General features: G+C 45.6%; 1 protein-coding gene across 16 annotated transcripts in view; it reads left to right on the top strand.

The window, feature by feature from the left end:
• AKAP13 (A-kinase anchoring protein 13) overlaps positions 1-24,254 on the top strand; it is a 322,839-nt gene that overhangs the window by 151,045 nt on the left and 147,540 nt on the right. For 15 of the 16 annotated variants that reach the window (XM_045067346.1, XM_045067354.1, XM_045067353.1 and 12 more), the window contains 2 exons: positions 14,580-14,778; positions 17,464-20,551. In XM_045067346.1, the coding sequence (XP_044923281.1) occupies positions 14,580-14,778; positions 17,464-20,551 (3,287 nt within the window). Of the gene's footprint in view, positions 1-4,816; positions 4,837-14,579; positions 14,779-17,463; positions 20,552-24,254 lie in introns of those variants that run through there. The other variant, XM_045067357.1, reaches the window with a different exon arrangement.

Raw genomic sequence — 24,254 nt, 5'->3', positions numbered from 1 at the left:
CTCTCAAATAAATCAAGTCTCAAAAAAATTGATCTTTTAACCCTCGTTCAGTCATTAGCTGTGTGAAACCTTGGTTCATTTATCTGTGCTTCTTTCTGTTCTTTATATGCAGGTTGCTGGCCCTTGTCACTGGGAAGAGTAAAAATGGTATTTATGGTGAAAGTGCTCTGAAAAGCTGAATCCTGCTTTACGCTGTATTATTTTATTATGTACTGTGATTAGTTCCTAGTATTTCACATTCAGTTCAGGGAAATCGTGTCAGTGAATTAATTCTAGAAGCTCTTTGTGACTTCTCTGTTAAAGTGGATGTTTGGATGCTTTTGATTTTTCTTTTTTTAAAAGATTTTGTTTATTTGACGGATCACAAGTAGGCAGAGAGGCAGGCAGAGAGAGAGAGGGGGAAGCAGGCTCCCTGCTGAGCAGAGAGCCCATTGCAGGGCTCGATCCCAGGACCCTGAGATCATGACCCGAGCCGAAGGCAGAGGCTTTACCCACTGAGCCACCCAGGTGCCCCTGGATGCTTTTGATTTTATAATAAAAATAATAATAAACACCAGCTGGGATTGAACTTTTAAAATACTCTTGACTGGGGACGCCTGGGTGGCTCAGTTGGTTGAGCAGCTGCCTTCGGCTCAGGACATGATCCCAGCATCCTGGCATCGAGTCCCACATCGGGCTCCTTGCTCAGCAGGGAGCCTGCTTCTCCCTCTGCCTCTGCCTGCCATTCTGTCTGCCTGTGCTCGCTGTCTCCCCCTCTCTCTCTCTGATAAAGAAATAAAATCTAAAAAACAACAACAACAACAACAAAAACTCTTGACTGGTATTGAGTAAGTGTTCAGCTTTGCCCAGGCCTCTGTGAGGTGTACTTCGGGAGAAAAGGACACGTGGTCCAGAGCATCTGTGTGTAGCTGGTTCCGCGTTCCATGTCCCTGTCTGTGCCATGACTTTTCGTTCTCCTGCTTGCCTGTCTTGCTGGGGTCTGTAGATGTTAGGAATGTGAAACGTGGTTCCTGGCAGTCTGCAGCCTTCTCTGTTGGACCCACTGCTGCTCACAAGGAGGCAGGCCCAGCTGAGTACTGAGCGGCCCGTTCTTTGTCACTGATCTGTGAGGAGATCAGTGTGATGTGGAGAGAATGTGTTCGGAAACTTTTATGCTAAGTTGACCGAGTCATTTTATATCAATTGAATCTACCAAGAACTTTGGGCTTCAATTTTGTGTCTTGTGTATTTTACTTTTCTAGTAATTTTTAGTTTTTGCTTCTGTAATGAATTGGAACTTTTTTTTTCTTTTTTTTTTAAATCTGGTCCTTCATCCGTGGTTTGAGCAGCTGTCCTGGAACCCACCTGACCACTGATGGTACAGTGCTGTGTGCAGGGAGAGCGGAGCGATGTTCTGTGTTGCTGCATAAGGAGTGCGCTAGAGAAGGGAGACCTGAGAAAAGGCCCGTCTAGTGTGTGGAAGAGATGTTGTCGCTTCGTTTTCACATATGTTATTTGTTTAACTGCTTCACAACAAGATGAATCCGTTTCAACAGTGACTTAGGAAAAATGCTGCCTCAGGGCAGTGGATCTTATAAAAACACACGAGCTCATTAGAAGCTTATTGGACTTAATAAGTATTGGTTCTTTTGTTAAATTTTAATGACAGTAACCTTATATTAAAGTCACGTGAACTTCATGTCTGAAGAGTCCTACCCAGACTAATGAGCAAGAATGTTTTTTTGTTTTTTTTCCCCCTTGAACTGGAAAAAGCTAGTTTACAGAGTGATGACTTTGTTGCGATTAAAGTTACCAATTTTTGTAAGTAGAAAAAATCACTTATCTATAGGCTTGTGGCAGCTTCTCCCTTGGAAGCTTGTTAATCAGCTGCTTTTAATGGTCACCTTTACCCTGGAGTTACAGAATCATATTTAGGTCTTAATATTTTATGTTGAGTTTCAAATGCTTTTCAGAAATAAAAGATTGGGAGAAATGGGCATGCATTCCTTGCCCTCTATTGTGATTAGATGGTTTAAGCTGGTGAACATCTAGGGTTGCTGTTTGATTTTTGTTGTGTCTATTTGCTTCATGAGAAAGCTAAAGAAACTCAACCTTTTTAAAGATGTGTTCTCTCTTTTCTAGTTGTTGGATATTGGACTTTTCTTCTTGATCTGTTTTTTGTCATCAGTCCTAGATTATTTTATCCAGATAGTTCTATTATTCTTTCCAAGTTTCAGATTATTTTGTAATAATTTTTGTCTCTTTCCTCAGCCTGGAATTTGATGTTGTTAGTCATAGTGATAATGGCTTTCTTTCAGGATAATTCTCATGTGCCTCTATTTCTCCTCTCGTTAAGTGCACCTTGTAGGCAGAGGACAGTAAGGAGTTATGAAGTCAGTAACTGTCATAAAATAGACAATTGTATGTTCTGCGAGAGATCAAACTAACTTTATAGAAATAAAGGTCCAAGTAATACTTTAATAGAAGTCTCTGTGTCCTCACTTAGATGGCCTCAGTCATCTGGGGAGGGAAAGGGTAGGAAAAAGAGAAAGCACGTCACTTAGTGGATGTCAGTCATTTGGGTTATTTTCTTAGATGAGGAACATCTAAGAAACACCATTTGGTGTTGGCCTGGTGTTGAGTTAGATGTAACTGTCACAGTGCAGACTCAGGTTCATTGCTCTGTGTTCCCTGCCGTAGAGCTCTTGGTGACACCTGCACTATAATATATCTATCTATAGTATATGTATATACTATACACTGTACTATACTGTATCTGTCCTCCAACTTAGGCCAGAAGCAAGAATGATAGCAAGGAGGGAGAATTAGCATTGATTTTTTTTTTAAACTGTTAGGTTAGACATAATAGTATTACTGATAATCCGCCACCAGTAAAATAGATTCATTTCATTTTCAGATATACCTCCCACATTGTGTTGTTTTTTTAAGTGGTGCGGCTGATTTTCTATTTTATGTTCCGATATTTTTACTTCATTCTATTCTCATCTATTTCTTTGGTCTTGTAACTTATCTTGGGGGCCCTCTAAAATACTTTATCTTGAGGATTTAAGCCATTTACCCAATGTTAAGTGTTAGTTTTAATATTTAAAAAATCAGAAAATAAGTAATGAATGCTGCTGTGAGCTTCATTTTTCCTTCTGTTAAATTGTTTCGATAAGCTAAATTCCGAGCACTTGCTAATTAGATCCAAGACTTCAGTATTTATTGCAGACTTGTCAGCCTTGACTGTGCTTTTCTTGTTAACATGAACTGGCACCTGTCAGATACTTTAATGTGGTGTTTTACAACTTTGGCTGTACCTTAGAATCCTCTGAGGATTCTAATTACACATTAGAATCTCCCAGAGAGCTTCAAAAACTACTGATGCCTAAGGCCCACCTCGAGAGGCTTGTATTTAATTGGTGTGAGGTGTGATCCGGACATCAGGATTTTAAAAAGCTCTCCAGATAATTTTAAGATGCAGTTAAGGTTTAAGAACTTTGCCTTGGTGGGAAAATGAGACTTAACATTACATCTGAAGATTAATTCCTGAGAGTTCTCTGAATTAGGTTGGTGGCTTAAATCTGAATCAGTTTAAAAAAAATCAACAGCTGAATAGGTTGATCACATCAGTAAATGTTTCGATGTCAGTCTAGTATAAATTTGACTTTAATTTTTATGTGTCATGTGAATGTTGGTATGTTAGATATTTATGCAAATATAATTAGTATCATGGTAAGATACTAAAAATTGTTTCTTTTTTTTAATATCTTGAAAACAGTGCAGTAAAGGTGAGACTAGAAAATGGCAGAATGGCTGTCAGAGCAACAAAGTATTCCAGAAGTCACGGAGCCATTGAGTTATCCCAAGTAGCCTCTCCAAGGGGAAAGAGAAATGACCATGGAAGCTATGGCCCACAGAGTATAACCTCGTATCTGTCCCGCATAGTAATCTAGAATCTGCACCCCCAAAACTTAACCCCCCAAAGAGCGTATGTTAAAAATACTTCATGAGCTTCACTGGTCTGCATTTTCTGGTGCAAAATAGCAGAGGTGGTTTTTGGGTGGTGGTTTAGAGGACCGGCTCTAATTCTGGCTCCATGACATAGTAGCTGCGAGACAGGGCGTTAAAAAACCTCACACCTTCAGTTTCCTCGTCTGCAAATTGGGGTAATGGCTTTATTCACAACACAGTTGAAGGAATAAATGAGGTGACACACAGAAAACGTATAGCTCAGTATTTGGAAAACATCGTTAAACCATTAATGAAGGCAGCTGTAAGAGGAAGTGACTAGGGCGTGTACCCTATGCTTGTGGAAGGAAACAGAAACTAAATGTAATAGTAAGTGTATCTCTGATCCCTAAAACAACTCTGTAAGAAAGCTATATTATTGCCACTTTTTTGTAAACGGGTGAAAAAACTTGGGCTTGTGGAAGCTAACTTAGCCTTGACCTGACCGTGATAAAAGGGGAATCCACTCACCCCACAACAGCCTTTGCCATCATATCACCTGGTGATTTAGGCTCCAGGGACATCTACATTCAGTGCAATGAGATATATTTGTGGGGATTTGTTATGGCAAGTAAAATATTTTTTCCCCTTAGGTAAAATGTAGGTCCCAGTTAGTGTCCGTTTTGTGACAAATGGGATGAACAATTTGAGTGTGCCTTTTTTTTTTTTTTTTAATTCATTTGAAGGAATGAATGTCACAGTTGGCACTGTTATCATTTGCGAGGAATGTGCTTATTTTGAAAGGAGGGAGGCAGTGAGAATCTGGGCTGTGAGTGTGCCCTGCCTGTTGCCTGGGTCTCCCCCGGCACCGGAGAATGGCTTTGGCTGATCTGCGGCTGCTATGGGGTAAGTGGACAAATGGGGGACTTCAGAACGTTTCCCCAGAGAATCCCTGTGTGGTGGAGAACACTGGGCTGGGAATGGACATTCTTTGAATTTGTGTAGAAATTCTTCTGAAGGTCTCTTTGCTCTGTGTAGACTTCACGTGACCCCAGGTGCTTCCTGCTGTGGCAGCCCCACAGTGGGGGTGTCCCTGTAGAGAGCAGCCCCTGCCACCTATAGGTGCTTCAGGAGATGGTGGGGAGCCCAGGCTTGCAGGTCCGTCCGGCCCGGGTACAGATCCGTCTGCTATAGCTGAGCGCTCAGTCAGGAGTTACTGATGCTTCCTGGCCACCTACCACCTACTGCGTGCCCCGCTGTGTTGGATAATCTGTTTTCTAACCCCCTTTCATCGCCACAGCAACTTCGTAGAGGGCCTGTGACCGGCTTCTTATAGATCAGAATGATCGCTCAAAGAAGCTAAGCCTCCAGCCCAGGCTCTCCCTTCTCCTGAGTGCTGAAGTTTGCCACGTGAGGGTAGGCTGATCAGGCTGCCAGGGGAAACGGTAGAGCTGGAGCAGATGAGTTAGTATTTCTGCTCATCTAAACTAAGAATAGCACTTCTCTGAAGGATTCTTACGAGGATCAACTAGTGTCCCTAAAAGCACCTGCCTGTTTCTTCGTCGATTCCCAAATTATACTAGTTTGTTAGCTGCCTTGACTGCCCAGTGACCTGCCCAGCCAGTCAGGAGGAGGATGGTCCTGTCCTCTGTCTCTGTCAGCATTACAGGAGCGAAGAGAGCATCACAGTGCGGTGCAGCAAGGCTATCAGGGCTCAGCCGGAGGGGGTTGCCCTGGGGGTTGTGCTGCAAACTCGGGGTGAAGGGGAACCAGCCCGAGAATGGCTGGAAACAATGTAAATTGTGTTACAACAAGATGATTGCAAGTTTCAAGGTAATACTCATGGCATCAGCGGGCCTTTTCTGTCTTGTAGTCTGTTCTGGGGGCTGGCCGAATGTGGCAGTCTGAGAAATTCTTGGAGGACTGTCTGACGGAGCAGGACCGAAGCAGTCCCCACAGAGTATAACTGTCACGGGTCGTAGGAAAAGTGCCCCTCTCTTCACAGGGCTGGCATTCTTGGGAGTAGAAACGAGATTTACATGCATTTACATGTCCTCATCTGGAGCTCTCCCGTGCGCTCGTGTAAAAATACAAAACAACAACAAAAACCTCAGCTGAGGCTATGGTCCCTATTAATTCACCAGTAACAACAACTGGAATCTCAAGTCAGCTTGTGGGTGTGCTTTTCTGTCTTGCCAGACTTGATTTGGTGGCAGTAAAATCTTTGTGTAATATTTCTAAGGCAAATTTGAGACTCTCAGGCATATTCCCCTCTGTGGCAGAAATACAAAACCGAGGGACAACTAGATTTACTGACTGGAGACTCAGAAAGGGCTTCTTGTCAAGAGACGGCTGAGTAGTTCTTCTCCAAGTCCAGAGGAGACGAAACAAGGAAAATGGCTGTCCAGGGGGAAGCACTGTAGTTACACATTAAAAAGTCTGTAATTTTGGAATTACGGAGTGTTTAGCTCTGCCCCGGGTTCCAGGTGGGAGCCTCCCAGCCCACCCAGGAGGGAAGGTGGATGGAGAGAAATCAGGGCTCTGTCTTCCCTTCTAACCTTACCAGCCCTGCCACCGAGCAAGTCTTTTTTTGCAAATGATTTTATTTGAAGATGTTCACCTATGTAAAAGTTTGAAAACAGCGTGTTCGGCATCTCTGTGGAAGTGTACTGAGCCAAGGGTCCCCGGGGGTGTCTTGGAGCTTGGTCCACAGCTTTGGGGCTGCTTTCTTCCCGCACACCTGCTGTCCGTCTGTTGGTGCTTCAGGAACGCGGGCAAGTGTTGGCATCAGTTGGGGCGTGTGTAATCTCTTCTCGGTTGTCGTTTCCCGGCTGTGAGACCGGGTGTGTTTTGACCAGCACTGCTCCAGTGTCGTGTCAGAATTCACTCGTGTTTTCCTTCCTTGTGGTACATGAAGTAATGGTACTTTGACAAGTCATAGCATTGTAATTTTGATCAAACGTGGTGTATTTAGTAACATCAGGTGCCACACTTGTAAGTGTAAAACTTTTTTTTTTTTTTTAAGATTTTATTTGACAGAGAGATCACAAGTAGGCAGAGACGCAGGCAGAGAGAGATGAGGAAGCAGGCTCCCTGCTGAGCAGAGAGCCTGATGCAGGGCTCGATCCCAGGACCCTGAGATCATGACCTGAGCCAAAGGCAGAGGCCTAACCCACTGAGCCACCCAGGCACCCCAGTGTAAAACTCTTAACTGATTGTCTCCTGATCGCCAGTATGCCAGGCTGTGGCTGTCTCACAGTAGTTCGTGTTTGACCTCAGAGTGTGCAAGCGCCTCTATCCATGAGGACAGCGGTCCTGTTTATCCTTGTAGCTCTGGCACCTCGTGCAGTGCCTGCCACTTAATAGTTGTTCTGTAGGTGTTTCACTGACGATCTTTGAGTATCACCTTGTGAAGCAAGACCATACAAACAAGGTTCTAGTTAGGAGTAATTGGAAAAATGAAAGTAACTTAATTCAAGTGCAGACACTAAATCGTGCAAGAAAGGGCGAGTACTCCTAGGACGTTGCATGGTGTAGCTACAAGCAGCCTTCTAGGTGCCAAATAATGGAGACACCGAATGCCACACTATAGCTAGAACTGCTCTGAGGAGAACCGGACAGGCTGCGTGCATGTGGTTTTCAGCCGAACGCTCCCTCTCGGCGTTGGGAGGTTGGTTTCTAATGCTCCCCGGCCCCAGTTCCCTCATTCCCTTTCTGTGCGCGTGTGTGTCTTCTCCGTGGCTCTGTTCTTTGGAAGAGTATGGTTTATTCTATACCACAGGCCCGGAATGATGGGCTGCACTGCCATTTGTTAGTAAGCCAAAGAAAGGGATGATAAAGACAGACTCTCCCTATACTTACTTTTGCACCCTGTCTGATTTTCTGTCTTAATCCCTCAGTGAATCCGAGCTCCAGTAAGCACCGTCCCTGTCTTGTGGAGCCTTGTGTTCTGATGAGAGGGATACGACAGGTCCATAAATAACCGTGAAACAGCCCAAAGAGGTTTGGTTTCTTTGTTTTAAAGCCACAAGACAGTAACAGACTAAGGTCTTGTGTAGTCAGAGGGAAGACTGTATCACCGGAGAGAAGAATGGAAGAAGTTTGGAAACCGGACTGAAAGAGGGGTGGATTCTGGATAGGCCGGCACTGCTGGCTGATGAAGTGTGCTTGTGGAATGGACACTTATAGGTGGGCTGCAGAGGGACAAGAATACGGCAGAAGAGGGGGCCTGGCTTGGCTCAGTCAGTAGAGCATGCGACTCTGGATCTCAGTGTTGTGTGTTTGAGCCCCATGCTGGGAGACAGAAGCCGGGACATGACAAAAAAAGAACAGGGCATGGAAAATAAGTTGACAATGAAGAACGTAGGTGCCTCACCGTGGAAGCCTTGCTGGACAGCTAGAAGTATCATCGCAGTGGTGCGCCGATGCAGCTGTCATCACCGAGTGGAAAAGAGAAGGTTGTCGTTCTGGTGTCCTTACTAGCCGCGTGGCCTTGATCGTGAAGTTCTGTGGGCTTCTGTTTTATATCTCCTTACAGGACAGGTGGAGTGCAGGGGTGTTAAGGGCTTAAGATTAAAAGGGAAAGCCTAGGCGAAAGGGGCAAGCACATGTGTACACTTCACTCCCTACGCGAAAAGAAGAACAAGAAACACAACTTTCAGGCAGGAGGGTGGCATCACTTTTGCTTTCAGATGGTTTCTTAAGGTAGATTTGGGGAGCAGTGGAGGTTCTAGGGCAGCTGGCCTGTAACAAAAGTGTCTGCAAGAGTCCAGATAATTCCGTGAAGGCCTGAGCTGGTGCAGGGCTTGCAGGAATTGAAGTAGGGCACTGAATGGGAGACACAAGACCGACGCGATGTTCCGAAGAGGGGTGACGGTGTTACTAGGGCTGCCAGTGTTTTCATTCATGGAAATAAGTTCGGAGTTGCTGTTGCTTTGGGGAACGGGGGAACATAAAATTGAGTTTTGAAATTTGAGAATGTCCACTGCACATCCTGGTAAAGACATTGAAATAGTTGTAAATGTGGGGTGGGGCTCAGACTTGGCAGCTGGAGAGAGATTTGGGAGGCAAACCGGTGCTGCGGGGAAGAACGAATGAGAGTAGGAGAGTGTATACAGTTGACATGCCTCCACATCTAAGGTCTGTGAAGGAGAGAGAGCCAGAGAAAACTGTGTGGTCCGTTTTATCAATCTACCTACCTATTTATTTTTAAAGATTTTATTTGTTTATTTGACAGAGATCACAAGTAGGCAGAGAGGCAGGCAGAAAATGAGGGCGGGCGGAAGCAGACTCCCCACCGAGCAGAGAGCCCGACTCGGGGCTCGATCCCAGGACTCTGAAATCATGACCTGAGCCAAAGGCAGAGGCTTAACCCACTGAGCCACCCAGGCGCCCCTACTATGTGGTTCTTTATCAATGTCCAGTGAGAATAGATTTCATCACAGAAATCAGGTCACTATTTTAAAATTCTGTAAAACTCGGGGCACCTGGGTGGCTCACTGGGTTAAAGCCTCTGCCTTCGGCTCAGGTCATGGTCCCAGGGTCCTGGGATCGAGCCCCGCATCGGGCTGTCTGCTCCACAGAGAGCCTGCTTCCTCCTCTCTCTCTCTCTGCCTGCCTCTCTGTCTACTTGTGATCTCTGTCTGTCAAATAAATAAATAAAATCTTAAAAAAAAAAAAATTCTGTAAAACTCAAGGCTGATGGGGACAAGGAAAGGCTGCTGGATTTGGCGTTTCTTGTCCATGGACATACGTGACAAAGAGGTTTTAGTTTTAGTAGCAGTGGAGTGAGAAGGACCCAATTGCAGAATCTTGAAGCTTTTGGATGACCAGTAAGGAGACGGAAGGGAGGGGAGGAGGGTGGGTCAGTGGGTGAGAGCAGTGTTTCTCAACCTCAGCAGTATTAACAGTTGGGGCCTGACAATTCCTTGTGGCAGGGAGCTGTCCTATGCATTGTAGAAACTCCTCTGCCCGCCTCCCCTGGGTTGTGACCACCAGAAAGTGTCTCCATGTTGTCAGGTGCCTCCTGGGGGCCAGACTCTGTGAGATCTGGTCTGCAGGGTGGAGCACAGATTCCTGCCGCCGCTTCCGGCAGGCTCGCGGGGCAGTAGTCATCCCCTCTGCTGCCACCACTGCTCTGTCTCCCGCTGCTGTTTTAAGGGGGCGGGGTGTGCGGAGCTAGTCCAGGAGTGCGTGGAACACTGCAGGCATCCAGGGGAGGATTGCCCAGTCTGGGATGGCAGGAGGCCGGGGGGGAACCGAGCAAACCCACTGCTGAGAAGAGGCGTCTTTGACACAAGAGGTGGTGGGCAGAGGCAGATTTATTAGTGGATCAAGATTGAGCTCACACGTCAGGTAGCCTCAAGCTTCTCACTGAGAAGGGCAGAACGGTCACCTGAGAATGAAGTAGAGCTAAGATTGGGCCTTTGAGGAGACTTTAGAAAGTTTCACTAACACACAAGTGAAAGCATTCTGGAGCAGCGAGTCCTAGCTCAATAGGAGACTCTAAAAAGTTTGTTAAAAACGTTAATGAAAGTCTTGGGGAAGAAAACCTACAGTCCAACAACTATAATACTATTTTTTGTGCATTTTACCATCTAGACTTACCTAAATTTTTACCCTTTTTATTTTGCTTATTTCCCTGAACGTTGTAGATTTTAGCATTACTGGACTATTACTTCCATTATTTTTAATGGCTGTGTAATAGTCCAGAGATCTGTTCTTCATTTTTACCAAACAGCCCTCTAGTTACTGACCTGGTGCTGTCCACTTTTTAATACTATTATACCTAAAGTTTCAGTAAGCATTTTTATGCCCAGAACTTAGCTACATTTTATTACTGGACACAGGACAAGTCTTATACAGTGCTAAACACAGAGCACAAAACATACTGGCTTAAAATGCCACCACAGGGGGCACCTGGGTGGCTTGGTCAGTTAAGCATCTGACTCTTGGTTTTGGTCAGGCTCACGATCATGGGATTGGGCCCCATATCAGGCTCTGTGCTCAGTGCAGTCTGCTTGGAATTCTCTCCCCTTTCCCTTTACCCTCCCATTCATTCTCCCTCTGTCTCTCTCTTTCTCTCTATCTCAGATAAATAAATAGATAAATCTTAAAAAAAAAGTCACCTCCATGAGCCCTTCCATATTTAAAATTGCAATCCTCAGGGAAACAAAAGCAAAAATGAACTGTTAGGACTTCACCAAGATAAAAAGCTTTCGCACAGCAAAGGAAACAGTCGGCAAAACCAAAAAAAAAAAAAAAAAAAAAAAAAAAAAAAAACCCTACAGAATGGGAGGAGATATTGGCAAATGTCTCATCAGATTAAGGGCTAGTATCCAAAATCTATAAAGAATTTAATCAGACCCAACACCCAAAAAGCCAATGACCCAGTCAAGAAATGAGCAGAAGACATGAACAGACATTTCTCCAGAGAAGACATACAAATGGCCAGCAGACACATGAAAAACATCACTCGGCATCAGGGAAATACAAATCAAACCACAGTGAGATACCACCTTACACCAGTCAGAGGGGCTAAAATTAACAAGTCAGGAAATGACAGATGCTGGCGAGGCTGCGGAGAAAGGGGAACCCTCCTACACTGTCGGTGGGAATGCAAGCTGGTGCAACCACTCTGGAAAACAGTGTGGCGCTTCCTCAAAATGTTGAAAATAGAGCTACCCTACGACCCAGCAATCGCACTACTAGGTATTTACCCATAAGTACAAATGTAGGGATCCGAAGGGGCACCTGCACCCCAGTGTTTATAGCAGCAGTGTCCACGATAGCCAAACTATGGAAAGAGCCCAAATGTCCATTGACAGATGACTGGGTAAAGAAAACGTGCATATATACAGTAGAATACTACTCAGCCATCAAAAAAAGAGAGAAAATGACATGGATGGAACTAGAGGGTATTATGCTAAATAAGTCAGTCAGAGAAAGATGATGATGTGATCTCACTCGTGGAATTGAAGAAACAGAACAGAGGCTCATAGGGAAAGGGCAGGAAAAATAAACAAAATCAGAGAGGGAGACAAACTGGAAGAGACTCTACAAACTGGAAGTTTGTAGAAGAAACAAACTGAGGGTTGCTGGAGGGAGGGGGATGGGGGGATGGGTAACTGGGTTGGGTGATGGACATTGAGAGGGCAGGTGATGTGATGAGCACTGGGTGTGAAATAGAACTAATGAAACACTGAACTCTACTGAACTAATAACACAGTATATGTTAATTAATTGAATTTAAATGAAATAAAGTTAAATTAAAAATAAAATGGCAACCTTCATCTCATCCCGGCTTTATTTTTCTGCATAGCACTTGCTCTCTCAGAAATGGCGGATGTTTTATTCAGTCTGACTGCTCTTGTCTCCCTTGCTATGTACATAAATTCCCAACAGGCTGAGAATTTTGGTTTGTCACCAGCACCTGGAATACTGCCTGACCCCTGGCTACTTGCTGGGTGGTGGGGTTTACCCAGACCTTCAGGAAAAATGGGTTTGGAAGAGTGTCCGTTGCACGAGATATTCATGAAATCAGTAAGAGAATAATTGCGTGGACCAGTCGTTTCTATCTAGACAGACTGAGAAGCAACAGAATTCACAGGGACAAGGAACTGGGAGATGGGAGGGTTAGCACTCGGGGTTAATTGTGGCAACAACAGCACATTCCTCTGGAAGGAGAGCATGGGAGCTGTAGAAGGTAAATAGTTTGTGGTTACAGGTGCGAATTTCTCAAGGTTTAGGTAGTAAAAAGGAAACAGTTTGAGAAGTAGTAGTGGCGAGGTTGGTAGAGAACTCCCATCTTGCTGGGAACGGATTGTGTCACTTTTTAATTGCCCCTGCTTTGGCAGACAGTCCTCTCTCATTATATTTGGTTCACAGTGGAGTGGTGTGTACACCAAGTTGTGTTCTCAAAGGCCTTTTGTTATTAGAGTATGGCCGTGTGTGGTAATCGGAGCACTCAGGTATGCTAGTTGTGTCTGTCAGTTGATTGATGACCTGGAATTAGCGGCAGTGTCAGCCCAAGCTTCAAAGCTGAAATTACAGAGAAGTCGCGTCCCCCCTCATTTGGTGTGGCTGATTGGCTTCTTAGCTGAGTCATTCAGTTGAATTTTTAAGTGACTATCTTACAAGTAGAAGTGACCCTTGAACAATGAGAAGGTTAAGGGCACTAACCCCCTGCGCTGACAAATAACTGAGTATAACTTTTGATTCCCCAAAACTTAATAGCATGCTATTGATTGAAAGCCTTACCAATAACATAAACAGCCAATTAACACAAATTTTGTGTGTTATGTGTATTATATACTGTATCTTTACAATCCAGTAAGCCAGAGAAAAGATGTTCGTTAAGAAAGTCACAAGAGAAGATAAATTTACAGAACTGTAGTGTATTTTTCAGGGAAAAAATATCTGTGTGTAAATGGACCCGTGCAGTGCCAACCCGAGTTGCTTGAGTCAACTGTACTTTTCTACTTGAGGTCACTTTACTCCAAGTAGAGCAACTTGGTTAAGTACATAAAAAAACTGAGCATAGTGTATGCTAGGGTCCTCTGAAGCAACCTCTGGGGTGTCCTCTTGAGAGTGGATGTTCCAGTAGTTTTCTTTTGGAGCAGCCTTCATCGTGACCTTCAGCCAGTGCACGATTCTTCAGTTCTGGGTTTCATAATAAAGCATATAGTTAGTTTCAAACTCCAGTTACTATCTGGTGGATTGTTACTGCCAGACAACTATGGTTTAATAAATGAAACACTGCCAAGAGGGTTTTCTTCTCCTGCTTGACAGTGTGTGGTATGTCTGTTATTTCTTCAGGCTTGCTTCTGTTTACTTATTCCATTTTGAAATGTAATCTCAAACATCACCTTCCTCCTTCTTCCAGAATCTCTGGAGTACTTGGCCAATCTGTTAGTTCATAAAGAGATTTCATGTGTTGGGGCCTGTCCCAGAGATTTTTCTTTACATACCTGTGCCTTTGTCGGCTTTATTTGTAGATGAGGTATGCTGCTGATGATGAGAGTTGAGCAAGGTCATTTGCTTTTTTAGATTAAAAAAAATTTTAACTTGAAGTTCTTAGAACCAAGTGCTTCTTCCTAATTGTATTGACAAGTATAGTATGATATGGCTTCGTTGTCTTTGTCTATATGGTTGACTTTGAGAGCTGTTCATGAAAGTTGGAGTGCCCTTTCATGGGTTATAGTGATTTCTTCTGCCCTTCCCAGTAGAATCAACTGCAGTCAGCATATGGTGCAACCCAGTGTAAGAGAAATGCTTAATATAAGCCTTCCTTCTATTGAAAACCAGGCTAAGACCATCCTCCTTACATCTCCTCATTAGTTGGGTGTTAGCATAATGTTAATTATTTTCTTTGCATAATTTTGACTATTCTAAAGTCCCAGACCTCTCTTTATCTTAATCAAAAGAACGTTCTTAGGGAGGAATCCTGCAGTTTTCATTTAATCCATCTGTGACCTCTTAGGAGGCGGGTGGTGCAGTGCAGTGAGTTACAGGCCTGGCTCTCTGGGGAGCTGTAGAAACCAGCTCTCTGCTGCACGGCCCTGGGGCGGTGAGGGAAGGCCGAGAGGAGGAGCGGGGCCCCGGGTGAGGGGCAGAGCACAGGTGGTCTAACCAGAGCTGCTTGCTTACAGGGAGAATGCTGGGGAACCAGACTCCTGGAGCAGTTTATCCTACGAAATCCCATATGGAAACTGCTCTGTGAGGCATCATCGAGAGTTGGACGTCTATACCTTAACCTCTGAGTCCGAAACCCGTCATGAAGTCCCATTTCCTGGAGACAGTTGCACTGGACATATTTTTAAACTTATGAACATCCAACAGCAGCTAATGGTAAGGAAGAAAATGTCCATTTTCAGGCTTTGGTGCCCTCACACTTTCCCCCACTGAACCTTCCTAGAATTAGAACACAGAAATGCTTTCCTCAGAGATTGTGAAACCTAAAGCAGTTTTAGCAGCATTAGCTATTACTGCTTAAACATACAAAACAGCAACAGGGGACTGGGAATTTTCCTTTTCTTTTCTTTTTTTGGCCAGGCTTTTGAACTAGTGAAAGATAAACATACACACTGCAGATACAGAAATACACAACAACTAGAACTCCGTTTTCCTGGCATAAAAGGAAATTTGTCTGTTTATTAATTTGTCAGTTTAGCTTTATAAAGCTAAATGAGCAAAACAGTTTCTGAGATTGTTGCTAAAGAACAAGGACCACATTTACTTAAAAGTAAGGCCTTTTCACAACTATTTCGATGAGTGATGATAATGTTACTATATTTAAATTGATAGTTGTATGGTAAAAAGATCACTAAAAAAATAAAGATTTTATAATCCACTCAAGCCTTCAAGATAAAGTTGTTGCCAGACGTAAAAACATTACAGACTCCCTGGTAGCATTTATTATGGATGATATAAACGTCATATGGGTACATGTCTCTTGGCCATAACATCTGAAAGGCTAAGTTTAGATAATTTTTCCACCCAGTTTATTTCAGAGCTGATTAGATTTGGAAAAAGCTTGACAATAATTTGATTTAAGGTCCTCTCAGGTCAGCGCGGTACCAGAGGCATCTTTGGGAGCAGGCATTATTTTTGCGGCCAGCAGGCCAAGATACTTCACAGCAGGCGTGTGTGATGTGCCTGCCTTTCCCTTTCCCAGTCATGTTGGTGCCAGGACAGGTGTCCTTTTCTTTTCCTCTGAACAGCTTGCCGAGAAGCCTGATTTTCCCTTGGAGCTCTTCTTCCTAGGTGAATGGTAGTCCACCTTGTGGGTGCCGGAGTTCCTGCACGATATGGGAACATTCGACAGGAAACTATGAGAAGTTAAAACTCTGACAGGACGCGTGTGTTAGGAGCTTCTAAAACAACACTCGTTTCCCTGAATCTCTGTAATGTTTGCCCTTTACTAAATGGAATGACCTGCTTTCCTGATCTTAGGAGACGGTTACGCTGTCACAGGACTGGGAGCAAGCTAAACTGGGACACTCTTTGGAGCGTAGCACAGAAGCTTTTCGCGAAAGTCCATTTTTCTTGTTCTCTCTTAGTAGGGAGACTTTAGTTGAGCATAGCACATTGTATACTTGTATGTGTAAACTTCCACGGTAGAGCCGGTAGGTGGGCGGGACTAGTCGGATGTTGGAGAACCGTAATTGAGCAAGAACACTGCTTGGTAGATACGCATGAGAGTATTGCAGTAGGTCGGAGGAAGGGGAAGAACAAACAGATGTTTTAAAAGTCATTTTTATTTGTTGAACAAATAGGAGTAGTGTAAGAATTTCTGATCTTGATAGAAAGGCAAACCCACTGTAAAGATGAGGTATATTTTTTTCCCCATTTTTCCTTAGCCCTGCTATATGTACATGTAAATTTTGCATACTTATGACCTTAGATTTTAACCCTAGGTTTTACCTGGTTTTTTTTTTTCCAGTGTATCATCAGTCTGTATTTCAGCCTTTACCATGGTCTTCATAGTTAATAGCATGGCCTTGGCCTCAGGTTGACAAACCGTGGTTTTTTTCAGCCACTCCCATATAGTTGGTAATATCTGTTTGTTTTTTAAAATACTGTGAAGTTGCAAAAAGCAGTTTTGACATGACATGCAGTTTCCTCAAGCCACAGTACTAAGAATAATTGGGAATCATACTGGCTTGGTATGTTCCTATTTCATATTCAGTACTAGGCAACAGAGGAACTGCCTTTATCAAAAACAAATCTGCTGTGCCACTGTTCTTGAAATCATGAACCCGTAATTGAAAGTGGTAAGCTAGATTGAACAGAGCCTGTCTGGGGGAATAAAGGACACCATGTAAATTCTCAGTACGAATTTCAGGCTCAGGAGCTTCAAATGACAATTTGCAAATGACAAGACTTTACCATACTGAGTAGGACTCCCTTTTATTCATGTACATGAGGGGGGATGGAAGCATACCTCTACCCCTCTCAAGACCCTTTAAAAATATCTTCTTCAGCTAAAGATAGTCAGTGTGCCCGTATAAAATAAGGTTTTTGAGGGTCACCTTTCTAAAATAAGTTCATAATTTAGGACAAGCCATGTTGTATATTCTTTTTTTTTCCAAAATTTTTCTAACCCTTCTCATTTCTTTTTTTTAAAGATTTTATTTATTTATTTGAAGACAGATTACAAGTAGGCAGAGAGGCAGTCAGAGGAGGAAGCAGGCTCCCTGCTGAGCAGAGAGCCCGATATGGGGCTCGATCCCAGGACCCTGGGATCATGACCTAAACCGAAGGCAGAGGCTTTAACCCACTGAGCCACCCAGGCACCCCCATGTTGTATATTCTTGACTGTCTTACCACTCCAGTGGATATGTACCTACAAGAGAAGAAAGTGGTATCGGGGACTAGCAAAAATCCATTTGTATTTCTTGAGATCAGCTTTTCATGTGATCTTAGGAGGGCTGGAGCGGCAGCGAGTTCTCTCCAGCAGGAGTTCTGTTTCTAGGTGTCAGTGACATCTTTTCCCGTGAGCAGCTTTTATAACTATCTTCCCTTTCCTCCTAGAAAACAAATGTTAAGCAGATGGACAGTCCTATGCGCTTAATGGTGACGGCCCAGGATCCTTCAAGTCTGCCCAGTGCCCGAGATCCAGATGGCCGGTTTCTTTGCTGCACGTCGGATCCCGGGGACAGCCAGCCACGCTTGTCTCTACCTGAAGACCCTGAGCCTCGTCCGTGTGGCCACAGGAGCCCTGTGGGGGAGACTGAAAGTTCCTCCAGTTTGTCAAGTGTGGCAGCGGAAGAGAATACAGACTGTTCCTGTAAGAAGGAAACCGAAGGTGTGGGAGGAGCAGGGGACGAGGTGGAGCCCTCACTTACTGCGGACTGCGGAGCGGCGTCTGATCCCAGCAGCCGCCTTCTGAGCATACCTGCTAGTGGAGGAGAGGCCACAGGAGACTTTCCATCCGGTCAAGTCAGAAATGGAGAAACTGGAACAAAGTCTTCTGCACCAGTCACAGACCAGGAGTCTCTAAGCACTGGAGACCACCTCCAGCAGGGAGACAAGGCCATGCAACCGGGCTCCGCTCCCACTCCGCATTTCTCTGGAGGCGAACTGGCAGTCAGCGTCGCAGGGACTGCGGGGGAGACAGAACGTGGTCTCCCGAACGTCAGCGCCGCCATCCAGAAGGATGTGCTTGAAGTAAGGGAAGGTACAAAGGAAAAGTTTGAGGACTCTCCTATCAGCACAGCCGGAGCCTCTGACGTAAAAGTCACAAGGCAGCCTGCAGATAAAGCCGCTGCTCCCAACTGCGTCTCTGCCAGTGGCTCCCCGGGTGCTAACGAACCTGCTGAGTCTTTACTTGCTTCTAGGAAGGGAGAAGCCTCCCCTGTGAATTCTGCAGAGACAGAAGCTTCCAGAAGTTGTGTAGGGAATGCTGGGGCTCCCGCGGGTCAGAGCTCCCCGGTAGCTCCAGCTGCTGCAGAAGACACGACTTCAGATGGGCTCGGTCCTTCTGCTCCCTTGGCAGGCACAAGTGAGGCAGCGTCCCCCTCCGATCTGACATTCCCGGGGCCACGAAAAGACGCGCCGAATGAGAAATCGGAAACTGATTCATCTCCCATTCAGAGCCAGATCAGCCAATCACCCCTCTGTTCTACACCTGGAGGGGACACTCCGTGTGCCACCCCTGCCCGTGGGCAGAGCACAGTGACTGCTGGGGGCGTCCTGGCTGTGGAACACTGTGGTGGCATAGGTACCCAGCCCGAGGGCACCACCCCAGGACTGCCCTCCACACAGCATCTCCCCCCGGCCCTCTGCTGTGAAGGTCCCCAGGCTCACACAGCCACTCCTGACCCTCTAAGAGGCACCCAGGAACAGGCGGAATTTTGTCCTCTTGAAGTTTCGGATAAAAAGGGCCAGAGAAAAGATTGGAATCTCGGAAAAGCTTTAACAAATATGCTTGAGGTGCAGCCACAGGTGCTTGTCCCCAGCGCCAGGAAAGAACTGATGCCAGACCAGGCCGTGACATCAGACAAGACTTCTCTGGCAAGCAGGCCAGGCAGTGAATCAGTAACCAAAGATGACGCACTTTCTCTTGTCCCCTCCCAGAAAGAAAAGGGAACAGCAACTTCTGAACTCCATACGGCTACAGATGGTGGAGATGGCCCAGGCGGAGATTCGAGCGGTCCTCATAAGCAGCGCTCAGAAGACGGTGCCGTAGGCCTGCCCGTACCCTCCACTGCTCTCCATCGTCGGCCCAGAATGGGGAATACCAGCCCCATGGGACTTAGTGGGGAACATGGGGCTCCCCACCTTTCAGCAGCCCCCGAACTTCTGGATCTCGAGGGGGGCACTGACGCTTCTCTGCTGCATGTGGGTAAGGCCACCGTGGCCTCCGATTCCGTTCTGACTGAGGTAGGAAAGACTCTGGTGGTTCCGGAAAGCTCTGAAGCTCAAGGACAAGATAGTGGGGATAAATCAGTGACTTGTGCCTCTGTTAAGGAAGACACTTGTTCCTCAGGAGCGTTTCAGGAAGAGCAGAGAACACCACCTCCCAGACAGGAGGCACTGGGGTTCTCCGGAGAGCTGAGTTTGGCTGTCTGCGCCGAGGACAGAGCACTTGAGGGCGGCAGTCCCCGGGGCGCAGCCTTGGCCTGCCTGAGCGCAGAAACTGAGTGTAACCAGGAAGTGGCCCCGCCAGTCTCACTGCTGACTGAAGGTGGGGCTGCACAGAGCCTGGTGCCACGGGGAGCAAGTCTGGCTGCAGACCCACACCAGGAAGCCTCGGGTGCAGAGCAGAGCGGCTCGGCTGCATTGCCAGGTGTATCACCAGAGGGAGCTGGGGCTCTTGCTTGCAGTCGGTCTTCTGCTCTGGATATTGGCGTGCAGAACCCTGAATCCCAAGGTAAAAGCCGTGCTGGTGAGGTGAGCGGAAATGTGGGGTTGGATGTTGCTGTGGTTAATGCCACAGAAGATACTGTCGGGACCAGAAGAGAGGCTGTATCACACACCGCCCAAGACCTCCCGATTTCAGAAGCCTTGAGCCAGGAGAAGACTGTGGTCCTGGATTTGCCAGGAGCCTCAGCAGACGAAGGTGTGATGGACCTGCAGGGCGCCGCCGCTCCCGAGATGGTGCCTGTGGGTTGGAAGGAGGCAGACCGCAGCGGTGGCGTGGCCGATGGCAGCGGGGCACAGGTGGATGCTGACACGCGCCACGTCCTCCAGCAGCCACCTGCCAGAGAGCTCCCCACCGACACCGGACTTTCAAAAGGTGGTGAGCCGGCCCCAGGCAGGGCAGGGGGCACTCCCCCTCTACCCTGTGCCGTGTCTCTGCCCGAAGGAGCAGACTCCATTGAGGAGGCTGCGAGTCGCATAGTGGAGGCCGTCCTGGACCAAGTCAAGTCCTCGGGAGTCCTGATCACTGGGCGGGGGACTGGTCACATGTCACCATCCAGCCCTTCAGAGTCAGGCCCAGTGACTGAGCATCCAGAGAGTGCTTCTGCAGGCCAAGGGAGCTCTTTCCTGCCTGGGCGGACCCCACACATGGGCAGTATCTGCGAGGAAGCCCCTGGCAGCTTTGCAGGGGGTTTGGCTGAAAGGAAGAAGCTGGAGAAGATGGTTCTGGCCGCTGAAGGGTCTGGGCCCGCAACAGGTAAGCAAAGCAGAATACAGAAGTAGCAGTTTGAGGGACAGACTCTCTTAAGAGCCTCAGAGATATGCTGGTATAGAAAGGAGGCCTCTTTGTGGTTGAGAAGCGTCTTTTCATTCATTGGGTAAATTGCCAAGTTAATAGTCACCACCGTCAGAAGAGGGACGTTCTCAGGGTTGGACAGATTTTGCTTCCTGTATTGTAGACTCCAGGCCTGACTGATGAAGCCCGTAAACACTCTGCCATACCGGAGGAGTCGCAATTTTGCAAACCGAGAAAATTGGTCTCCATCGCAGGTGCTTTACAACGATAAAAGAATTTTGCAGATGTCTTTATTCACATGGCTTAGTCCTTTTTTCTAGAACTGTGAAAAGCAGTGTTGAAAAAGTACGTTTTACTTACAAGCCCAGAACGCTTTCCTTCCCTGTCATCCTAGTCTGTATTCTGAGCAAATTTAGAGTCAGGCTGGTTTCATGAAACAGCTGTAAGAGTCGTTCTACGTGAATGACCCTACATCCAAAATGGTGGTATTAGGTCATTGGTGAGGGCGGGGGTGGGACGGGGGAGGGGAAGGAGAGAACGCCCTCCTTTTCCTGCCCGCGGAGCTGACTTCCCGTTCCATTGCTTGATGCTTTTGGGCAGCAGTCTGGGAATCCAGGACTGTGTGCAGGGCAGGGGATGGGACGCAGGATGTCCGCCCAAGCCTGCTGAGCCGCTGTCACAGCGCGCACGTTGTGTCTGCTTATCTCGGTGAAGCAGCTGCTGGGAGCAGATTGCTCACACAGCAGCCTGTTCCATCTGTGGGTAACCATGTCCAGAGAGAGCAAAGAGAAACCGCTGTGGCTTGGGGGAAATAAACTACGTGAATAAAACTTGTTCTTGAGGGTTGAAGCTGAAGCTGGAGTCCAAGGTGGCGTTGACCCCTGAATCGTTAAAGGTCTGTTCCATTCGTACTTTGATGCCGCCACCTGTTGCCAGGTGTAGACAGAGGACCGGTCTCCATGCTCACCCCCAGCCTGTGTAGGTAAGAAGTAGCCTGAATTGTTCTTATTGTTGGTTTGTTTTTGCTGCTCTTGTCATGTTTGAAAATCTCCTTAAGTGTAGTATGTGTTTAAAGTGTGGGGGTGGAGCATGTAGAGAAATGACCAACAGAACCAGAAAAGAAGTTGCTTAGGAAAAAGAGCAACTTGTGGTCCTCCCCCCACCCCCGCTCCCGATAAAGGGTTTTTAACCAATTAAGATATTTTTATTCCTGTTGAGGAATTTAAGCTTTAGGTATTACAGTATTTTTGGTGACTTGGCGTTTTTAGTTGTATTCGTGTTTTGGATTGTTAGTACTAGAAATTTGTTGGCTGCTATCTCAGGATTTAAATGAAAAGGTCTCTAATTTTTAAAATAAGATACAACAACAAGTCTATTTTGGGGGCCCTGGCAGGTTGACATTTCAGAAGAATGGGAGTGGCTGTAAGCTGATGCCTGGCTGTGTTCATTTGGGTGCTGTGTCTTTGGCCACATGGGCTGGAATTATTTGTCTTTCTGGCTCAGTAGTCCAAACTTAACCCGAGCAAGTGCAAATTCTAATACCCAGAGAGAAAAGGTAGAAACTGGGGGGAATTTCAGACTTTGATTTTTGGTAGTTTGTAGTTAGGGTATAGATGCTATGAAGTGATTTTTAAGATTTTTAAGGTTTTTAGGAAGGAAGATGAGTTGTATGAAATTTCCTCAGTATCTCTGGGTTTAGGCTTGATTGATGTGTGGGCGAGTTACTGGTTCTGCTACCAAGAAGAGCCATATGTGTTCAGTGCTCATGGTCTTATGTTACAGAGAGAAGTAGCCAGTGACCAAGAAATAGGGGCTTTCTTCAGAAGAAAAAAAAAAAAAAAGGCAGAATTGGGGAAAGTCCCAGGTCACATTGCCCTATAGAAAAAGCACCTGAGTCTGATCTCAGCCAAAGGGTAATTTCTGGGAAGTTTACCTTCCATTCATGGATTAAACCACAGTGTTTTATGAGTGAAGAGATGTCGGGTAACTGCTGACTTGGAAGGAGCCGCGTGGCACTGGCTTCTGTTTGTAGATGCTGCCAGATAGAAATTAACATGAGAAAACACAGAACTGCCCGTTATGAGGAGGGGATGCAGCCCTTCACTCATCCTGACCATCCATCACCATGGTTTGGGAAGTTAGTCCTCTGGGACTCAGCCAGGCCAGGCTGCAAAGGGGGCTGGTGCCCCTCGTGTTTCAGTAACCACTATTCATGGTCGTGATTGGTTGCTGCCTGCTGAGATACATATTTTCACTTGCTGGGTACAGGATAATAAGGGTGTGCCAAAAATCACTTCCCCAAATAAATAAAATAGAAGTCATCAACAACCCAAAAAATTAGTCTTATTTAGAAATGTTTTGATCAGTGAGTAATTCTAAGGGTCTTGCTTAGGTTTTTTTTTGTTTGTTTGTTTTTTAACTTTATTTACATTTTATGAAATGTAACAAAGGTTTTTGTTCTTTGGGCAAGGAAGCTTGTTTAAATTGCTAGTAAGATTGTGTAATTATAAATAAGGGAATTTATGAATGCTCATCTGTAGGACTGTAGCTTTCTAACCCAAAGGAGACCTTTGGGCATGTCACAGTGTGCTGTAGAATAAACTCTCTTCTTTGGTGAAAGAAACTTCTCTGCCCTTTGGTGTATGGAACATTTTTTTTCTGCCAGAGTAGTGGCATGACGAGATTGAAATCGGCCAGAGAAAAATTTCCACACGAAATTGACATGATAGTTCTTTTTTAATTTGTATTATCGAGGTGAATTTTAAACGTCCAGTCTCAGCCCCCTTTAAAAAAAAGAAAAAAGTCAAAGGCTCAGTTTGTCTCAGACATCAGGTTACCACTTTCTTCCTGTATTTGCTTGACCATATGGTGGTCAGGTAACAAAACCCACTACTGTTTGGTCTAATGAGCATAATTCTAAAGAAAACATATAAAAACATTTTGTTAAGAAAAGGAATTCCTCGGGGTGCCTGGCTAGCTCAGTTGATGGAGTGTATGACTTTTGATCTGGGGGTTGTAAGTTCAAGCCCCATGTTGAGTGTAGAGATTACTTAAAAATCATTTAAAAAAAAAGAAGAAAAGAAAAGAAAATTCTTTGTGATTATGTTTTGGTTAGGGAAGAAATAAAAATTAAAATACAGAAAATAGGGGCGCCTGGGTGGCTCAGTGGATTAAGCCACTGCCTTCGGCTCAGGTCATGATCTCAGGGTCCTGGGATTGAGCTCCGCATCGGGCTCTCTGCTCAGCGGGAGCCTGCTTCCCCCTCTCTCTCTGCCTGCCTCTCAGCCTACTTGTGATCTCTCTCTCTCTGTGTCAAATAAATAAATAAATAAAAATCTTTATAAAAAAAAAAAATAAAATAAAATACAGAAAATATATTATTTAGTAGAATATTCCAGTCCGTTGCAGTGATGGTTAAACGAGTGTGCGCAGTATGTTTTTAAAGAAAGTCAGACTCCTCTAAAAAGGTTTTATCTCATTCAAGACACATCTTTCCTGTGTCCTGTGCAAATATAAACATCTCTGGCTTCTTGGGTGATAATCAAGATGGACCACCTAGTCTCAGCTATTGATCTGTTTCCTCAAAGCTTGTGAACTTACTCTCCCATACACAGTCAGCACCACACTCACGGATTTGTCAGGAAGAGTCAGTAGTGAAAATGGA

The sequence above is a fragment of the Mustela putorius genome, unplaced genomic scaffold, assembly GCF_011764305.1.
Source record: "Mustela putorius furo isolate JIRA1106 unplaced genomic scaffold, ASM1176430v1.1 tig00003875_pilon_pilon_pilon, whole genome shotgun sequence".
In the NCBI taxonomy this organism is placed as follows: domain Eukaryota; kingdom Metazoa; phylum Chordata; class Mammalia; order Carnivora; family Mustelidae; genus Mustela; species Mustela putorius.
Note: the sequence above shows the minus strand (reverse complement) of the source record. Positions and strands in the feature narration are given on the sequence as shown.